The sequence below is a fragment of the Rhinoderma darwinii genome, chromosome 1 (assembly GCF_050947455.1).
Source record: "Rhinoderma darwinii isolate aRhiDar2 chromosome 1, aRhiDar2.hap1, whole genome shotgun sequence".
Lineage (NCBI taxonomy): Eukaryota > Metazoa > Chordata > Amphibia > Anura > Rhinodermatidae > Rhinoderma > Rhinoderma darwinii.
In genome coordinates, this window is record NC_134687.1 from 362,178,796 (window position 1) to 362,195,248 (window position 16,453).

Below are 16,453 nucleotides of genomic sequence, written 5' to 3' on the forward strand. Positions count from 1 at the left end.
ATATATATACACACACACACACAGCCACTATATATATATATATATATATATATATACACACACACACACAAACACCCTATAGACAGACTGCAAATGTACTGTACTTTACCACGTACGGTCTACTCAAGAGACCACAATTCAACTCCATGTGTGACCACAACATACTGCATAATTGTATATGCTTTTAATGTTCCTACAGCTGAAATGTTGCATGGCAATCAATAAGCCTTTACATCTTTGGCAACATATGAGAGCAGTGCCATATATCACGGTCAGATTGTCTGTGCTCTTTACTGCAAGGAAAAAATTATGAGCTTCTGTCATCCCTCTGTAGATTTAGCAAACAAAAAAAAATGAAAAAGTGTAATCAAATTCACTTTACCTCATACAGATTCCTCTCCAAAGCTGAAAATTAAATTTTTAAATATATATTTTTGTAAATTCAATGATAAGAGGACAGGTAGATGGGCAGGTTGAAAATTAATATGTACGGTAATTTAATTCGTATCCATAAAAAAAAATAATAGGTGGGTGAGCAAATAAAAAACATGTTTGACTATTGAATTTTTAACCCATTTTCTAGCTAAAACAATACAGTCTATCCACTCCATCAGAATTGATGGAGCTTTCAAAACCACAATCTGTGGCTTTCAAGCTTGCTATTATTTTCCCTCTAGGTGCAGCTCTGAGAGTGCATAGGATTCCAAGAAGACGGTGTGGGCCTGGCCAAATACTGAAAAGCTTATAGATCAGTCATCATTGTAGTGTAAATCCCTTTTCAAAATAACGTCTGTCGCTCAGAGTACACTTGTGCTTAGGCTCAGTTCACTTGTCAAATACAAAATTTGAGGTCGTTGAAAGCCCAGGGGCAATGCCATCTATTCTGAAATTCATTTTCTACCTCTAGTCTGACAGAGAAATGGGATTTTTCAAATGTTAAACTAATAAGAAGCACTGGAGATAAAGTAACAAAAGTGCCTTGTGTACACATTTTGTTAGGACACTGTAAAAAGTGTTTGCTTGGACAAAGTGAAAACATAATGCTTCTACTGACGACAAAACAGTTGGCTTAAATTTATTGAGTTTACCACGAATATACAATTTATTAAACACAGTATTATTAAACAATGAGCTACAGTGTAATCTAAAATTTGTTATAACCAATGAAGGATTAAAATGTAATATCTGAAATGGACATCTTAGACTCGAAGGTTCACATCCACCACATCAGGAAACGCTACTTGTAGTGGCTCTCTACTCATAAAAGGGGTCCCAGAAAAGGTATTGACAGTGATAACCATGAAGGCTGTGTTACCAATGCATTTTAGCCTTCCTTCAGCTTTCCCAATGCATACTTCCGATGGACGGCTGTGATGTATGCCCCTGTATAGTCATAAAGTGGCATATATCATATGTCTATCGTGCCATATATTATCGTGCACATAGGACCTAAATGCTAAGGGAACAGTACCTTACTGATAAATTTTGCTTGATAGTTTAAAAATAAGTGTATGCAAACTTTGTATAGTACAAGTTTTTTTTATAGAAATATATTTATATAAACACATAACACACAGACAGACACTACCACTTTCTGAATCAATATCGGTCATTAGACATAATATAATATTGAGAATTGTTATTAACCCTTTAAAACCTTGATCATGAAAAAAAGTATCATTTATAGGACTTAATCAGTTTTAACATATGGAATTATGTTCAACAATCAGTGATTTTTCTCAAAGAAGAACTATTCCACTTACTGCAGATATTGCAGAGTGTACACCCCTTTACTCAACAGGAGAAAAATAATGGCCAACTACAACACATTTAGGGTACGGTCTAACAGACCGGCTGCCAAAAATCACCCCAAGTGACATGGCTAATGGCTACACAATTTTGCCGGGTATTACCGGCACAATTGTGCGGGAATGATTTTGGAGGCATGCATCCCCTGCTACATTGGACCATATCCTTATCCTCAATAAGAAAAACAAAAGGATCAAACTCTAAATGTGAATTTATGATGCCTGCTCATATTTTTAGTATCTACTGGCGAACACGATACCAAATATTTTGTTCATTATGAAGTTTTTGAAAATTAAAAAGGCGTAATTAATCAAATTAAGATATACAGTATGTGTGTGTTTATTCTACCTTGGTTGGTCAATAGTGAGTTCTCCAGGGGTTCATAAACTTGAGGAATTAATACCTTATTTTAAAATGGGCAGACTGACTGGATAACATTACAGCCTGTAGCGTTCTCTTACAAGCTTAAAAATTACATATTATTACAAAACTGTAGTGTGGATTCACCACGACAAACTACTACTGTTCTGACGAAAAATTATCAATATTGCTTGAACGTACCATAACTAAGTTCGTAGTGGAGAATTATACTTTTTTAGCATCAACATATTCGGACAGGCTTTACAATAGAGCCACCTGCATTATTCTGCGTATATACAGTGGAGGAAATAAGTATTTGATCCCTTGCTGATTTTGTAAGTTTGCCCACTGTCAAAGTCATGAACAGTCTAGAATTTTTAGGCTAGGTTAATTTTACCAGTGAGAGATAGATTATATAAAAAAATAAAAATAAAATCACATAGTCAAAATGATATATATTTATTTGCATTGTGCACAGAGAAATAAGTATTTGATCCCCTACTAACCATTAAGAGTTCAGCCTCCTCCAGACCAGTTACACGCTCCACATCAACTTGGTGCCTGCATTAAAGACAGCGGTCTTACATGGTCACCTGTATAAAAGACTCCAGTCCACAGACTCAATTAATCAGTCTGACTCTAACCTCTACAACATGGGCAAGACCAAAGAGCTTTCTAAGGATGTCAGGGACAAGATCATAGACCTGAACAAGGCTGGAATGGGCTACAAAACCATAAGTAAGACGCTGGGTGAGAAGGAGACAACTGTTGGTGCAATAGTAATAAAATGGAAGACATACAAAATGACTGTCAATCGACATCGATCTGGGGCTCCATGCAAAATCTCACCTCGTGGGGTATCCTTGATCCTGAGGAAGGTGAGAGCTCAGCCGAAAACTACACGGGGGAAACTTGTTAATGATCTCAAGGCAGCTGGGACCACAGTCACCAAGAAAACCATTGGTAACACATTACGCCGTAATGGATTAAAATCCTGCAGTGCCCGCAAGGTCCCCCTGCTCAAGAAGGCACATGTACAGGCCCATCTGAAGTTTGCAAATTAACATCTGGATGATTCTGAGAGTGATTGGCAGAAGGTGCTGTGGTCAGATGAGACTAAAATCTAGCTCTTTGGCATTAACTCAACTCGCCGTGTTTGGAGGAAGAGAAATGCTGCCTATGATCCAAGGAACACCGTCCCCACTGTCAAGCATGGAGGTGGAAACATTATGTTTTGGGGGTGTTTCTCTGCTAAGGGCACAGGACTACTTCACCGCATCAATGGGAGAATGGATGGAGCCATGTACCGTCAAATCCTGAGTGACAACCTCCTTCCCTCCACCAGGACATTAAAAATGGCTCGTGGCTGGGTCTTCCAGCTAGACAATGACCCAAAACATACAGCCAAGGCAACAAAGGAGTGGCTCAAAAAGAAGCACATTAAGGTCATGGAGTGGCCTAGCCAGTCTCCAGACCTTAATCCCATCAAAAACTTATGGAGGGAGCTGAAGATCCGAGTTGCCAAGTGACGGCCTTGAAATCTTAATGATTTACAGATGATCTGCAAAGAGGAGTGGGCCAAAATTCCATCTAACATGTTTGCAAACCTCATCATCAACTACAAAAAACGTCTGACTGCTGTGCTTGCCAACAAGGGTTTTGCCACCAAGTATTAAGTCTTGTTTGCCAAAGGGATCAAATACTTATTTCTCTGTGCACAATGCAAATAAATATATATAATTTTGACAATGTGATTTTCTTTTCTTTTTTTATATAATCTATCTCTCACTGGTAAAATTAACCTAGCCTAAAAATTCTAGACTGTTCATGTCTTTGACAGTGGGCAAACTTACAAAATCAGCAAGGGATCAAATACTTATTTCCTTCACTGTAGATGAAAATGTTGCGTTACTCTCCCATCGTACAGGATACATTTCCTAACGCAGAACACTATAGGGAGCAATTGATTAAAAGGGTACCCACACACGTAGCAGACTTGTGCCGATTTCAGGCAGCGTTTCTATAGCAAAATCCACAGGTTACATGTGGATTTTGCTGCATATCTCATCCCCTTCGCACAGAAAAGGGTAAAATTCATAGTAAACATTCAGAACAGAATGAGCATGCTGCAGATTTGAAAATACAAATCTCTGATATGCGTGTTCAGCAGCATGTGGATGACATTTTTGAAATCTTATCCACTTACCTACAACAGTCTTCTGCTGTAGATTTTCAACCCCCCAATCTGGACAGAAAATCTGCTACTTGTGCAGGGGGCCTCAGGTAATCATCCGGATATGCATGGTCTTGCGCCCTTTATGCTACTTGGGAGTTCTGCAAAAGTTCTTGTACTGTTTATGTGTTTAGGGATATGGCAGATTCGCTTTCATGACCGGGAAAAGCAGGAAAAGGGGAATCCAGCTGTTTGTTTCAGGATGATAACATGGAACCTTGAGGCTACATGCACCCGTAAACTGCATGTAAACAGGTAATCCTGCATTTGAAGTTTGCACATAATAGTGTTTTTTTAATGCGTTTTATGTGTGCTTTTTACATTTTGATGTGGAAATAGGATTTCATAGCGTTTTATCATAAACTTGTCAGATACAATTCTAGGACGGAAACGCAAGATGAATCGAGATGATGCAGATTTTAAGATACGCACTGCAGGTCAATTTACGTGCGGAAAATTTCTGCAATGTGTCGCCGATATTGTTGGAAATCTCATTTACTTTGCTGGTACTGTATTACGCTGCAGATATTCCGCAGTAAAATCTGCAGGTAACACGCATCGTGTGCATGTGGCCTACTGGGGTCAATGGCTTATGGTTTTATTGTAGGCTATAGTGTTTTTCTTTTTGAGTGCAAATATATGTGCATTAGAAATGATAGCCTGGACCACGTTCATATGTGAAGATTTCCTATCTAAAGACACAAGAAAGGTGAATCTCTCTGGTGTGCACTTGCTACCTATTTGTAAATTTGACATTCACCACTATCAGTATGTACCTTGTGACCACATACAGTATTTCAGTTTCAGGAATTATTGACTAAATATGCAAGTTAGATTCCACTATTTCCTAAAAATTAAATGAGATGTAGGTCCAAATTGCCATTTTGAGGACTACGATATGCCAATACCGTGTGTTCCGACACCTATCATAGCCAACATTAACTTTTTTAATAATTTGTGATACAGTAGCTCTTCTGTGGGATCGGACCAGACTGGCCTCTGCTGCCCACGTGCATTACTGAGCCTTAGGCACCCATGACTCCAGTTGTCCTTCATTGGACCACTTTAGGTAGGTACTAACCACTGCATACCGGAAACACCTCACAATTTGGCCCTTATCAAAGTCGCTCAGATCCTTACACTTACCAATTTTTTTCTGCTTTCAACACATACACTTTGAGAACTGACTATTCACTTGCTGCCTAATATTTCCCAACCCTTGACAGTTACCATTCTGACAAAAAAAAATATTATTCAATTGACCGGTTATCGGTTTTAGGCTGGATTCAGACTGTGCGTTTTTTTAACGTGTTTTTTTTGTTTTAGTTGATGAACTCCCATTGAGAGACCCAGCCTCAGGGTGGATTCACAAATAGCAGATTGTATTGCAGAAATTTCTGCAACTGAAAATCAATTCTATTGATCTGAATGGAAGTTGAAGAAATCCATGTGCTTGCTGAAGAAGCAACCCCAATGAATAGAATGGATATTTAAAATCGCAGAAATTTCTGCAACAAAATCTGCCGCCTGTAAATCCACCCTTAATATTATGGCTGTACGGCGTATGAGGTTTGAGGTGATGTATCTTGTATTGTCAATGCTTTCTAGTATGTCACCTCCTGCCGATCACACATGAAGGGTTTGAAGTGTCATAAAAACAAATATAAGACTGTAAATAAAACTACAATGAAAAAGGCACTTTCAAAAACATATTTTGCATGAAATTGACACTTTATTTTGTGGTTTCCAATGCATTTTTAAAAAAGTTTATTCTGGGAATTCAGTGATTTTATTCTAGTTTCTATATATAAAAAGTACTTTGTAACTACATAATAACTGACTAACTTGCGTTTTTAATGTGGTAGTGGTTTTCTATATTGTAGTCAATACGATAAAAACACTTTATAACTTATGATTTATAAAACATCATCATGATTTATAAAATTGCTATGCAGTTTTAAATCCGTGCACTTTAGTAACCGTTTTCAGACAGTCAATCAACATTATGTTGTGACAGTTCCCACATAGTTCATTTCCCTTATTAACTAAGCAATTCTGCCAATATGCATATAGGAGGTAATTGCAGTGAGACTAAGAGGAAAAAAAACACCTCGGTTTTGCTTTGGTCATTTGATTAATAAAATACGACAGTACTTATGTAATGATCATCTATTTTTTTTTTATTTTTTTTTTTAATGGGACTCTATTAGCGATATTTGTTTTGTAATATTGTGTGAATCCACATCTTGCTGCCAATCGCAACAGAACATCATCTGCAATGTTATATCCATGTCATGCTCTCAGTTATAACGAAGAATAGGGTTCAAATCAGATACAAAATCATGTAGTCATTTCCTTGTAATGTGATAAACATTTACAAATAAGGAAACCCATTAAACTGCCATTTTGCTCTTTTTTTGACAGTAAGCTATGGCTCATTGGTCTTGATTATATATTTATTTCTATTGATTCACTTGGGGTCAGTTCACACAGAGTTTTTTGTCATGTTTTTTCCAGCGGAAAACAAGCCAAAAACGGCCGAAAATGCCACCCATTGATTTCAATGGGAGGCGGTGGCGTTTTTTTCCCACGAGCGAAATAAACAGGTCGCGGGAAAAAGAAGTGACATGCCCTACCTCCGGGGCGTTTACGTCTCTGACCTCCCATTGACATCAATGGGAGGCAGAGAAAGCGTATTTCACTGCGGTTTTTGCCCGCGGTGCTCAACGGCCGCGGGCGAAAAACGCAGCGGAAATCAGCGTGCAGGCAGAGCAAATTCAGATGTGAACCCAGCCTTATAGTCTCTATTTTACATACAGTAAATGGCTATTTGGACTGGTGGTTTTTAGTTTTAGATATTTGACAACATTTTAATCTTGATTGCCGTTGTCTTTTCTGTTACGAGATCAAAAGACAATTCTATACAAAACCTCTGTTCTTTAAAAGCATGACGTTTTTAGATCTTTCCCTTGACAAACTGCATGCTGTGTAAAAGGTGCTGAAGATGTGGCACAACATGCACCTATTCAACAACTTTATTTGATTTATTGAAATGTCCTGATAAAACAGAGTCAAATGCACTATTCATGCTCACAATACATTGGCTTTGAGGAACGCTAAAAAGCAAATTGGTCATTTGAATCCAGTTTAAAGTGTAGATAAACGTTCGACAAACTTCTGACATGTCATAGTGACATGTCAGAAGTTTGTATTGGTGGGTCCGAGCACTGAGACCCCACCAATCGCTAGAACGAAGCAGCTGAAGCCCTCGTGTGAGCACTCAGACGCTTTGTGTCTGTTCGGCTTTTTCCGGAAAGCCGATGTATCGGAGTACAGGCTCATATACTTTCTATTGAGTCCGTACACCGATACATTTATTTCCGGAAAAAGCTGAACAGACACGAAGTGGCTGAGCGCTCACACGAGCGCTTCAGCTGCTTCGTTCTAGCGATTGGTGGGGGTCTCCGTGCTCGGACCCCCACCAATCCAAACTTCTGACATGTTACTATGACATGTCAGAAGTTTGTCAAACGTTTAGCTGCACTTTAAAAGTCTTATATATATTTTTTGCTATCATAATAATATAGACTTGTCGAGTACTTACCAATGTTAACCTCTCAAGAGGAATTCTGCTGGTGTCTATTTGAGATCGTTTCATCACATTTTCAAATCTGACTTCGGGGACAGCAATTGCGCACATTATGTGTGCCCATCTAAACAAGAAACATGCACATACATATTTATTTAGTGAACAGATATAACGATCTTCAGCTCTGTCTACACTGCTGTTTTTACAGGAGTGATGACCCTTTTAGTTATGGTGCCACTGACTTATGGGTCTGTCAGGTTTTGTTTTTCTTCCCTGACTAGAATAGCACTGCATGCTATGAAGCATGGAGTGTGAATAGAACCTTCATCTCCAACTATATCACCTTAATGTCACAGTTTGTTTTTTTTGGGGGCAAGGGGGGTCATAATGTTTACCTGAAAAAACATGAAAACAATTCCCTGCTTGCTTCAGATAATATAACCATAGAATAGAACTGGTAACAGAATAGCACAAGCACCATAGGGGTATTTCCTGATGCCCAAACCTTATAGCATGCTAGCAAAAAGGAGATCAGCAAAATTGGGATTAGCACTTAAAGAGGCTCTGTCACCACATTATAAGTGGCCTATCTTGTACATAATATGATCGGCGCTGTAATGTAGATTACAGCAGTGTTATTTATTTGGAAAAACGATCATTTTTGACGGAGTTATGACCTATATTAGCTTTATGCTAATGAGTTTCTTAATGGACAACTGGGCGTGTTTTACTTTTTGGCCAAGTGGGCGTTGTACAGAGGAGTGTATGACGCTGACCAATCAGTGACCAATCAGCGTCATACACTTCTCTACATTCATTTACAAAGCACATAGCGATATAGCTATATCGTTATGTGCAGCCACATACAGAAACACTAACGTTACTGCAGTGTCCTGACAATAAATATACAATACCTCCAGCCGGGACGTGATGTTTATTCAGAATCCTGACACTTCGCTAACACAATCCCGACACTACAGCACAGCAAGCGTAATCTCGTTTGAAACGACAGTTTACAGCGTAATCTCGCGAGATTACGCTTGCTGTGCTGTAGTGTCGGGATTGTGTTAGCGAAGTGTCAGGATTCTGAAAACACATCACGTCCTGGCTGGAGGTAATGTCTATTCATTGTCAGGACACTGCAGTAACGTTATAGTGCGTTTATGTGGCTGCACATAGCGATATAGCTATATCGCTATGTGCTGTAAATGAATGGGGAGAAGTGTATGACGCTGATTGGTCAGCAAAAGCGTGGTGAATAGCAGCACACGTCTCCCAAGTTTCAATCAATAAGTTCTTTTATTGGTCAAACATTCAGTAAAAAATGGCAACGTCATACACTTCTCTCCACAACGCCCACTTGGCCAAAAAGTAAAACACGCCCAGTTGTTCGTTAAGAAAGTCATTAGCATAAAGCTAAAATAGGTCATAACTCAGTCAAAAATGATAGTTTTTCTAAATAAAAAACACTGCTGTAATCTACATTACAGCGCCGATCACATTATGTACAAGATAGGGCATTTATAATGTGGTGACAGAGCCTCTTTAAAGAGGATCTGTCACTAGTTTAATAAATTCCCTATCTCCTAACTAATCTAATAGGCGATGTGATGCTGAGAACTACAGTAAAAATTGTGTTTCAAAACGTTTGCTAATGTGGCTATACTTGGCAAATGGGAGGTAACTCTTTCTTTTCTGTCTGGGCGGAGTAATATCTTCTGTACAATCAGCATCATACAGTTCTCTTCTTCCCAGCCCAACAACACAGCGTGATCTCGTGATTAAAGCGGAAAACTGTATGATGCTGATTGGAGAGCGTCATACAGAAAACATTACACTGCCCAGAGTGAAAGGAAAGAGTTACCTCCCATTTGGCAAGTATAGCCACATTAGCACATTCAGAAAAACGCACATAACTTTGCAAATAATAAACATTTTTAAACACAATTTACACTGCAATTATCAGTCTGACAGTGTCTATTAGATTAACCAGGAGATAGGGCATTAATAAAGTAGTGACAGATCCTCTTTAAGATCAGAACTGCTACAAAGACACACATATATTCTGCTAGCCAAACAATATTTAAATTAAATACATAGATGCCTTTAAAAGAAGAAGAACTGAAAGGAGCATAAAGAATCCAGTTAGAAATTTTCAGAAATCATTTTTTACTACAAGTATCCTTCCATAATTAACTGTAGGGTAATAATGTAGTGTGATTATGACTGAAAATGTAAATACATAGATGCAAAGTCCAAGTTTGTCGTTTCAGTCTCATTAGCAATCAGGAAATTTTACTTTGAGTGAATGATAGATTCAGATGTAGGTGAAAATGTAAGAACTTAGGCTTCGTTCACATCTGCGTTCGGACTCCGTTCATGGGTTCTGTCTAAACTTTCCGTCAGGGGCACCCATGAACGGAATCAAAACTGAAACAAACGGAAACCATATGTTTCCGTTTGCATCACCATTGATTTCAAAGGTGATGGATCCGGTGCAAATGGCTTCCGTTGGCCCCCGTTCTGTAAGGGTTCAATCGTTTTGACAGAATGAATAGCGCAGTCGACTACGGTATTGATTCCGACAAAATGACAGAACCCTTACACAACGGTGACAAACGGAAACCATTTGCACCGGATCCGTCACCATTGAAATCAATGGTGATGCAAACGGAAACCTATGGTTTCCATTTGGATTCCGTTCATGGGTTTCCCTCACGGAAAGCTCAGGCGGAATCCATGAACAGAGTCCCGACTCAGATGTTAACGAAGCCTTACCATGTTATATGTGTGGGTGCAGGATATTTATTTTTATTAGCTCTGCAAAGAAGTGCCCAGTTACAGAACGTGAGGATAAAGCGTGGGGCTTTAAAGCAGGAATTGTACATTTCTAGCCTTTAAAGTCTCTGCCTCCTCCTTCGTCCCCACTCCTCGTTAGCCTCTTAACATAGCAGAATTTTACCAAAGTAGAGATGTGTCTTCCTCTTATTTCAATATATCTTGAGAGTAACATGGCACAAGATGACCATCTTAGGAAAGAAAAAACATGATTTTTCGATACTCTGTCATGAGATGTCTATGCTGTATGTGTCGCCACCCAGTGTTTGTAGTTTGCATTTCAGCCAGGCAAGGGTTTTGCTAGCATGTTGTGATATAGTATTGAATTGGTTTCATGAGAAATTGGAATCCTTAACCAAATTCAAGAAAAGGTAAAGGAGTACACATCTGTATATTAGAAAGTGTGAGATGCAATTTAAATGCTTGCACAGCAGCTCTTCGACCTTTTCCTGTGCCTCTTTCACACAGGTGTGTTTTGGTCAGTATGTTGCATCAGTATTTGTAACTACTAGGGGGAGCTTGGGAGCTCACTGAATACTAGTTTACTGGCCGAATGCGGAAAGGCCATCTAAGCGTGCCCCATAGGACATGGCAACAACAGATATGTTTGTTTGTAAGCAAATGTTGTGTGTGTCAGGACACAATATTTCAAGTAATATTCTAAATTATTCTAACCCTGCACCAAATATTGATGTGCAAGGGTTTCATGTAGTGAAGGCAATAGAGACTTGGAATTATGTGGCAAAAAGAAGGTAGGAGTTTGTGTAACCAAGGGCATGTAACAATAAGGGAATTTCATTGTTGCCCTAACGTAGAACTACCAGCCGTTGTTTAAAACCATATTACTTGCCTAGGGAATTCTCGGCAGTGTATATGCCGCCATTGGCTAATATGTCTGTAGCATGCAACGTTTTGTTGTCTCTAACACCAAGACTTCTGATAAATTACTGGAGACTTTAATTATGTTTCTGCGACATTTCCTGCAAGTGGTGAAGTGTTCTGCAAGACTGAAATAAGGCCCTTGATCTCTTGTATGTGAACACTAAGAATACATATAGGTCCTCTGCCTTATCACATCTGGTGTGATCGGATCATAATTTGGTTCTGTTACACTCAGTGTATGGCCCAGTGGTGGTGCGGCAGCCCAAGGTTAAAAGGCAGGTTAAGGAATAGACCAGTGAGACGGAGCATGAGCTACGGTTGTGTTTTGAAACTACTGATTGGGATGTGTTCTTGGGAACAGCTAGGAATGATGTTGATGGGTCTGTGGATGTGGTTACAGATTATATTCATTTTTGTATAGAAAGTATTGTGCCTTCACAAACCGTAACTTGCTTTGAAAACAATAAGCCGTGGGTAAGGAAAAATCTGTAGTAGGTATTAAATAGGAAGAAAGAGGCTTTAAGAGTGCAGGACGGGGACGAGCTGAGGATTGTGCTGGGGGAATTACGGAAGAGTGTGTGGGAAAAACAGGAAGTGTATAGGAAAAACGAGAGTAAGTTGGTACTAATATTTGACACACCCCATTCAATATCCAATAAAAATAGAATTAAAAAAATTCTAAATATAAAATGTAGCTTAATTGAACTATACTCATTAAAGAGGACCTGTCACTAGGTCCTATGAGTTGAACTGGTTAACTGACCTGAATAGCACAGTCTCCCTGATTCCAGCGCATTTTTTCTTTTTTTCTGGACCCTCCACTCGTTCCAGAGATATGGCCCGCTGTTGTGCTGGTTCCCTATGTGCTAATTTGCTAAAGTTAGCCAACGGGGTGGAGCTAACTTTCCTGCCTCTGATACTGACCAATCAGCGCGAGGAAGCTTGACGGTAGTTCATGGCTAACTACAGCAAATTAGCATATAGGGAGCAAACACAACAGAGGAAAAAAAAAGGTCAGGGACACAGCGCGTTTCAGGTCAGTAAACCTTAGATGACCTAGTGACCGGTCCTCTATTCAGTTGATTCTGCAGCAGCATCGGCGTTAGCAGGTAAGTCGATGTAGCTACTTACCTGCAAACGCTGATGCTGCTGCAGAATCAACTGTAGCCTCTGGTGCCGATGTGTCCTCGCTCGTCTGACACGATGCAGGACCTGTGAGTGACGTCACAGCGTGATCTGGCAGAAGCTGGGCGTTCTGAAGAGAAGTGGATGATACTTCTTGTCAGAGCGCCCAGCTAGTAAAAGTATTAAAAACGCCCCGATGTACGCACATAATACACGCCCACTTGGACTTTTACTTTTAAACACACCCACTTGGACTTTTGCAAGCCTCATTTGCATAACTACAAAAATGGTCATAACTTGGCCAAAAATGCTCGTTTTTTAAAAATAAAAACGTTACTGTAATCTACATTGCAGCGCCTATCTGCTGCAATAGCAGATAGGGGTTGCAAAATCTGGTGACAGAGCCTCTTTAAGGTCCCTACAGCAGACGATGTAGGATACAAGGGAAAATGAAGATTGTGAGACCACCACGGCGGCCCGGAAAGGTGCGGCACCCTGTGAAATACAGAGCCAGTAAGCCAATAAACAGGTCTATATTACACTAAATTACATTTGCAAACGGGTGTATGCGGTGGACAAAGAAAAACCTGGGGTGCTAATTCTTTAATGGCAGTCATTGGCTAACAAACAGTCCCACCAAATATAATTAGCAAACAGTGTGAATGTAACCTTATTTAGCCCTTTTAATGTGTGGCATCACTACATCTAAATACAAAAAGCCATCTAAGGCCTTCTGAAAGAAGGATAAAGATGCCTATGACTCTGAAGGAGATATTTCCACTTTCTAGAAAATCACCTACAAGTGGAGAAGATTTAAAAAGCTGCCAACTTGCCCAGACGAGGCCGTCCCAGCAAGTTCAACCGGAGCACAATGCAAGATGCTGAAAGAAATCTCTAAGCACCTCAGAATGTTTTTATTATTTTTAAACACCATTCACTTGCACTATACTGTAGGGTGTCGTATTTTAAGTGCGGAATCTGGAACGAAAGTACGCAACAAATATGCCATGAGCTATCCCAAAAATGTAAGCCCAAAATGTTAAAAGATTAACCTTTTCTCACACAGTGCTGTACATGTATGGTGCTGTGATTACAGTCACAGATTGCATAGTCACAGATCCACTACCTGCATATAATTGTGTGAAATATACAGCCAACATCCAGCTGTTATGCCCATACATGAATCCAATTCTGGATCCCTAGACTTTTGTTTTGTAGTGAGCGATAAATTGATGTCCATAGGAATGCATTAGGCTAAAGCTAATTATCTCCCTACAAAAAAAAGGTGCTGTGATTAATGCATTCCTATGGACAGCGATTAATTGCACACTACAAAAAAAGGTCTATGTCTAGTCCCAGCCTTAGATGATATGACAGAGGAGGAAGCTAGCCAACGCCCCCGTGCCCGCTATATCTATATGCCTATTATTATTGGCAATTTATTTAGCAAAATGAACACTTTATTTATACTGAACGTTGAATAGCGTAAAAAAAAAAATCAAAAGCAATATCTGCTTTTCTGTTGGCCCTTCACCCGCCCCCCAAAAATTTAAGTTAATAAAAATGTATGTTACCCAAAATGGTGCTACTCAAATATAAAACTCGAACCACATAAAAAGAAAGAGCTTACTGAATTTGAGCGTGGTAATAGTGGGCGACCGTTGCAACCAGTCTGAAATTTCTTCCCTCCTAGATATTCCACTATCAACTGTGAGTGATTTCTATTGCAAATTAGAAGCGTTTAGGAACAACAGAAACTCAGCCACGAAGTGGCAGACCATGTAGAGTTACAGAGTGGGGTTGCCGAGTGCTCAGGCGCATGGTGAATAAAAGTCGCCAACGCTCTGCTGACTCAGTAACTGTACAGTTTTAAACCTCCAATAACATTAACAGCAACACAACAACTGTGCACGGGGAGCTTCATGGCAGATGTATGCAAGCTTTACACTACCAAGAACAATGCCAAGCGTCGGATAGAGTGGTGTAAAGCACGTCGCCAATGAACTCTGGAGTGACAAATCACTCTATCTGGCAGTCTCATGGACGAGTCTGGGTTGAGTGGAGAACATTACCTGCCTAACTGCCAATTGTAAAATTTGGTGGAGGAGGAATAATGATATGGGGTTGATTTTCAGGGGTTGGCTTAGGCCCTTTAGTTCCAGAGAAAATAAATTTTAAAGCCTCAGCATTCCAAGACATTTTGGACAATTGTATGCTTCCAACTGAGTGAGAACAGTTTTTCTGTTCAAGCATAAATGTGTACCGGGGCACAAAGCAAGGTCCATAAAGGCATGGTTGGGTGAGTTTGGTTCGGAAGAACTTGACTGGCCCACACAGAACCCTGACCTCAACCTCATTGAACACCTTTGGAATGAACTAGAATGCAGATTGCGAGCCAGACCCTTTTGTCGTCTAACCTCAAAAAATTGCTCTTCTGGATGAGTGGGGAGAAATTCCCACAGAGACACCCTTAAAAAATCTTGTAGAAAGCCTTCCCAGAATAGCGGAAGCTGATTTAGCTGCATATGGATTTAGAATGGGATGTCATAAAAGCTCCTGTAGGTTTAATAAGTAGGTGGCCCAATACTTGTGTCCATATAGTGTGTTTGGCTTTTACAGATGGCCCAATTTTCACTCACGTGCTACAAGATTAGTAAATGGCTTCATGGACGTATTCACAAAATATGTTGGAATGAGAGTTAGGGAGGTGGCTCCTACGGATGTAGCCATCTTTAACTTGATTCTGATAGCTTACTGCAGCGTGATATCACACAACAAAAGCCATTGAAAAGTCATTGAAAAAGTCAAGATAAGGGATCTAGCCACTGTTTATTTAATGCGATAAAAGTCAAGGTAAAGACGGCTACATCTGTATGACATAACAACTCACCATATGCGATTAGTTCGTAGCAGGGAGTTTTAAAGGGGTTGTCCCACAAAACACATGCATCCCCTGTCCACAGGGTAGGGGATACATGTGTGATCGCTGTGGGTCCGACCACTGGAGCCCCCAGTGATTAGGAGAACAGGGGACCTAAAGTCCACCAAACTGCTCCATGAGAATGGGGTGCTTGGTCGCATGCCTGACCGGTGCTCTATTCATTTCTATCGGACACCCGGGGGCCTATGTCTGCCATCCTGTGGATAGGGGATACATGTGTTTTGTGGGACAATCCCTTTAAGTCAGCTATAAGGTCAGGGAGTTGCATCAGAGAAGTAACTATCATTCCCCCTTCAAGCCCCAACCACAAATTTGATCGGACTGGTCTGCGAAGCTATTGGTGGGATGATTTACAGGGGGTGAAAAAATGAGGTGTTTCTAAAGAAGATAGTAATTACTGGAACAGGGTGGCAGATTTCTATGGACACCATGGCGCTGCCCATGCAGCAGTTCTACTGCTACTAGCTGTCAATTTGTATCACGTAAAAATAGCTACAGTGAAACCTCTCCACCACCTCTTTGAGTAAACTTTACCTTTATCAAGACTCCTCACTGTATAAGCCTATTGAAACACATGGAGGCAGAATATAGGTTATACCTTTAGTCTGCTTATAAGGATACCCGGTCACTGGTTTTAGCACCTCACCCAGTCACTGTTGTGCTTTTGTCCATATCT

At 40.0% G+C, this 16,453-nt stretch overlaps 1 protein-coding gene across 1 annotated transcript in view; it reads right to left on the reverse strand.

Moving 5' to 3' along the window:
- Positions 1 to 16,453, reverse strand: part of KDM4C (lysine demethylase 4C) — a 563,556-nt gene that overhangs the window by 164,683 nt on the left and 382,420 nt on the right. Inside the window, exon 17 of the mRNA XM_075827279.1 lies at positions 8,007 to 8,115. Within this exon, the coding sequence (XP_075683394.1) occupies positions 8,007 to 8,115 (109 nt within the window). The remainder of the gene's footprint in view (positions 1 to 8,006; positions 8,116 to 16,453) is intronic.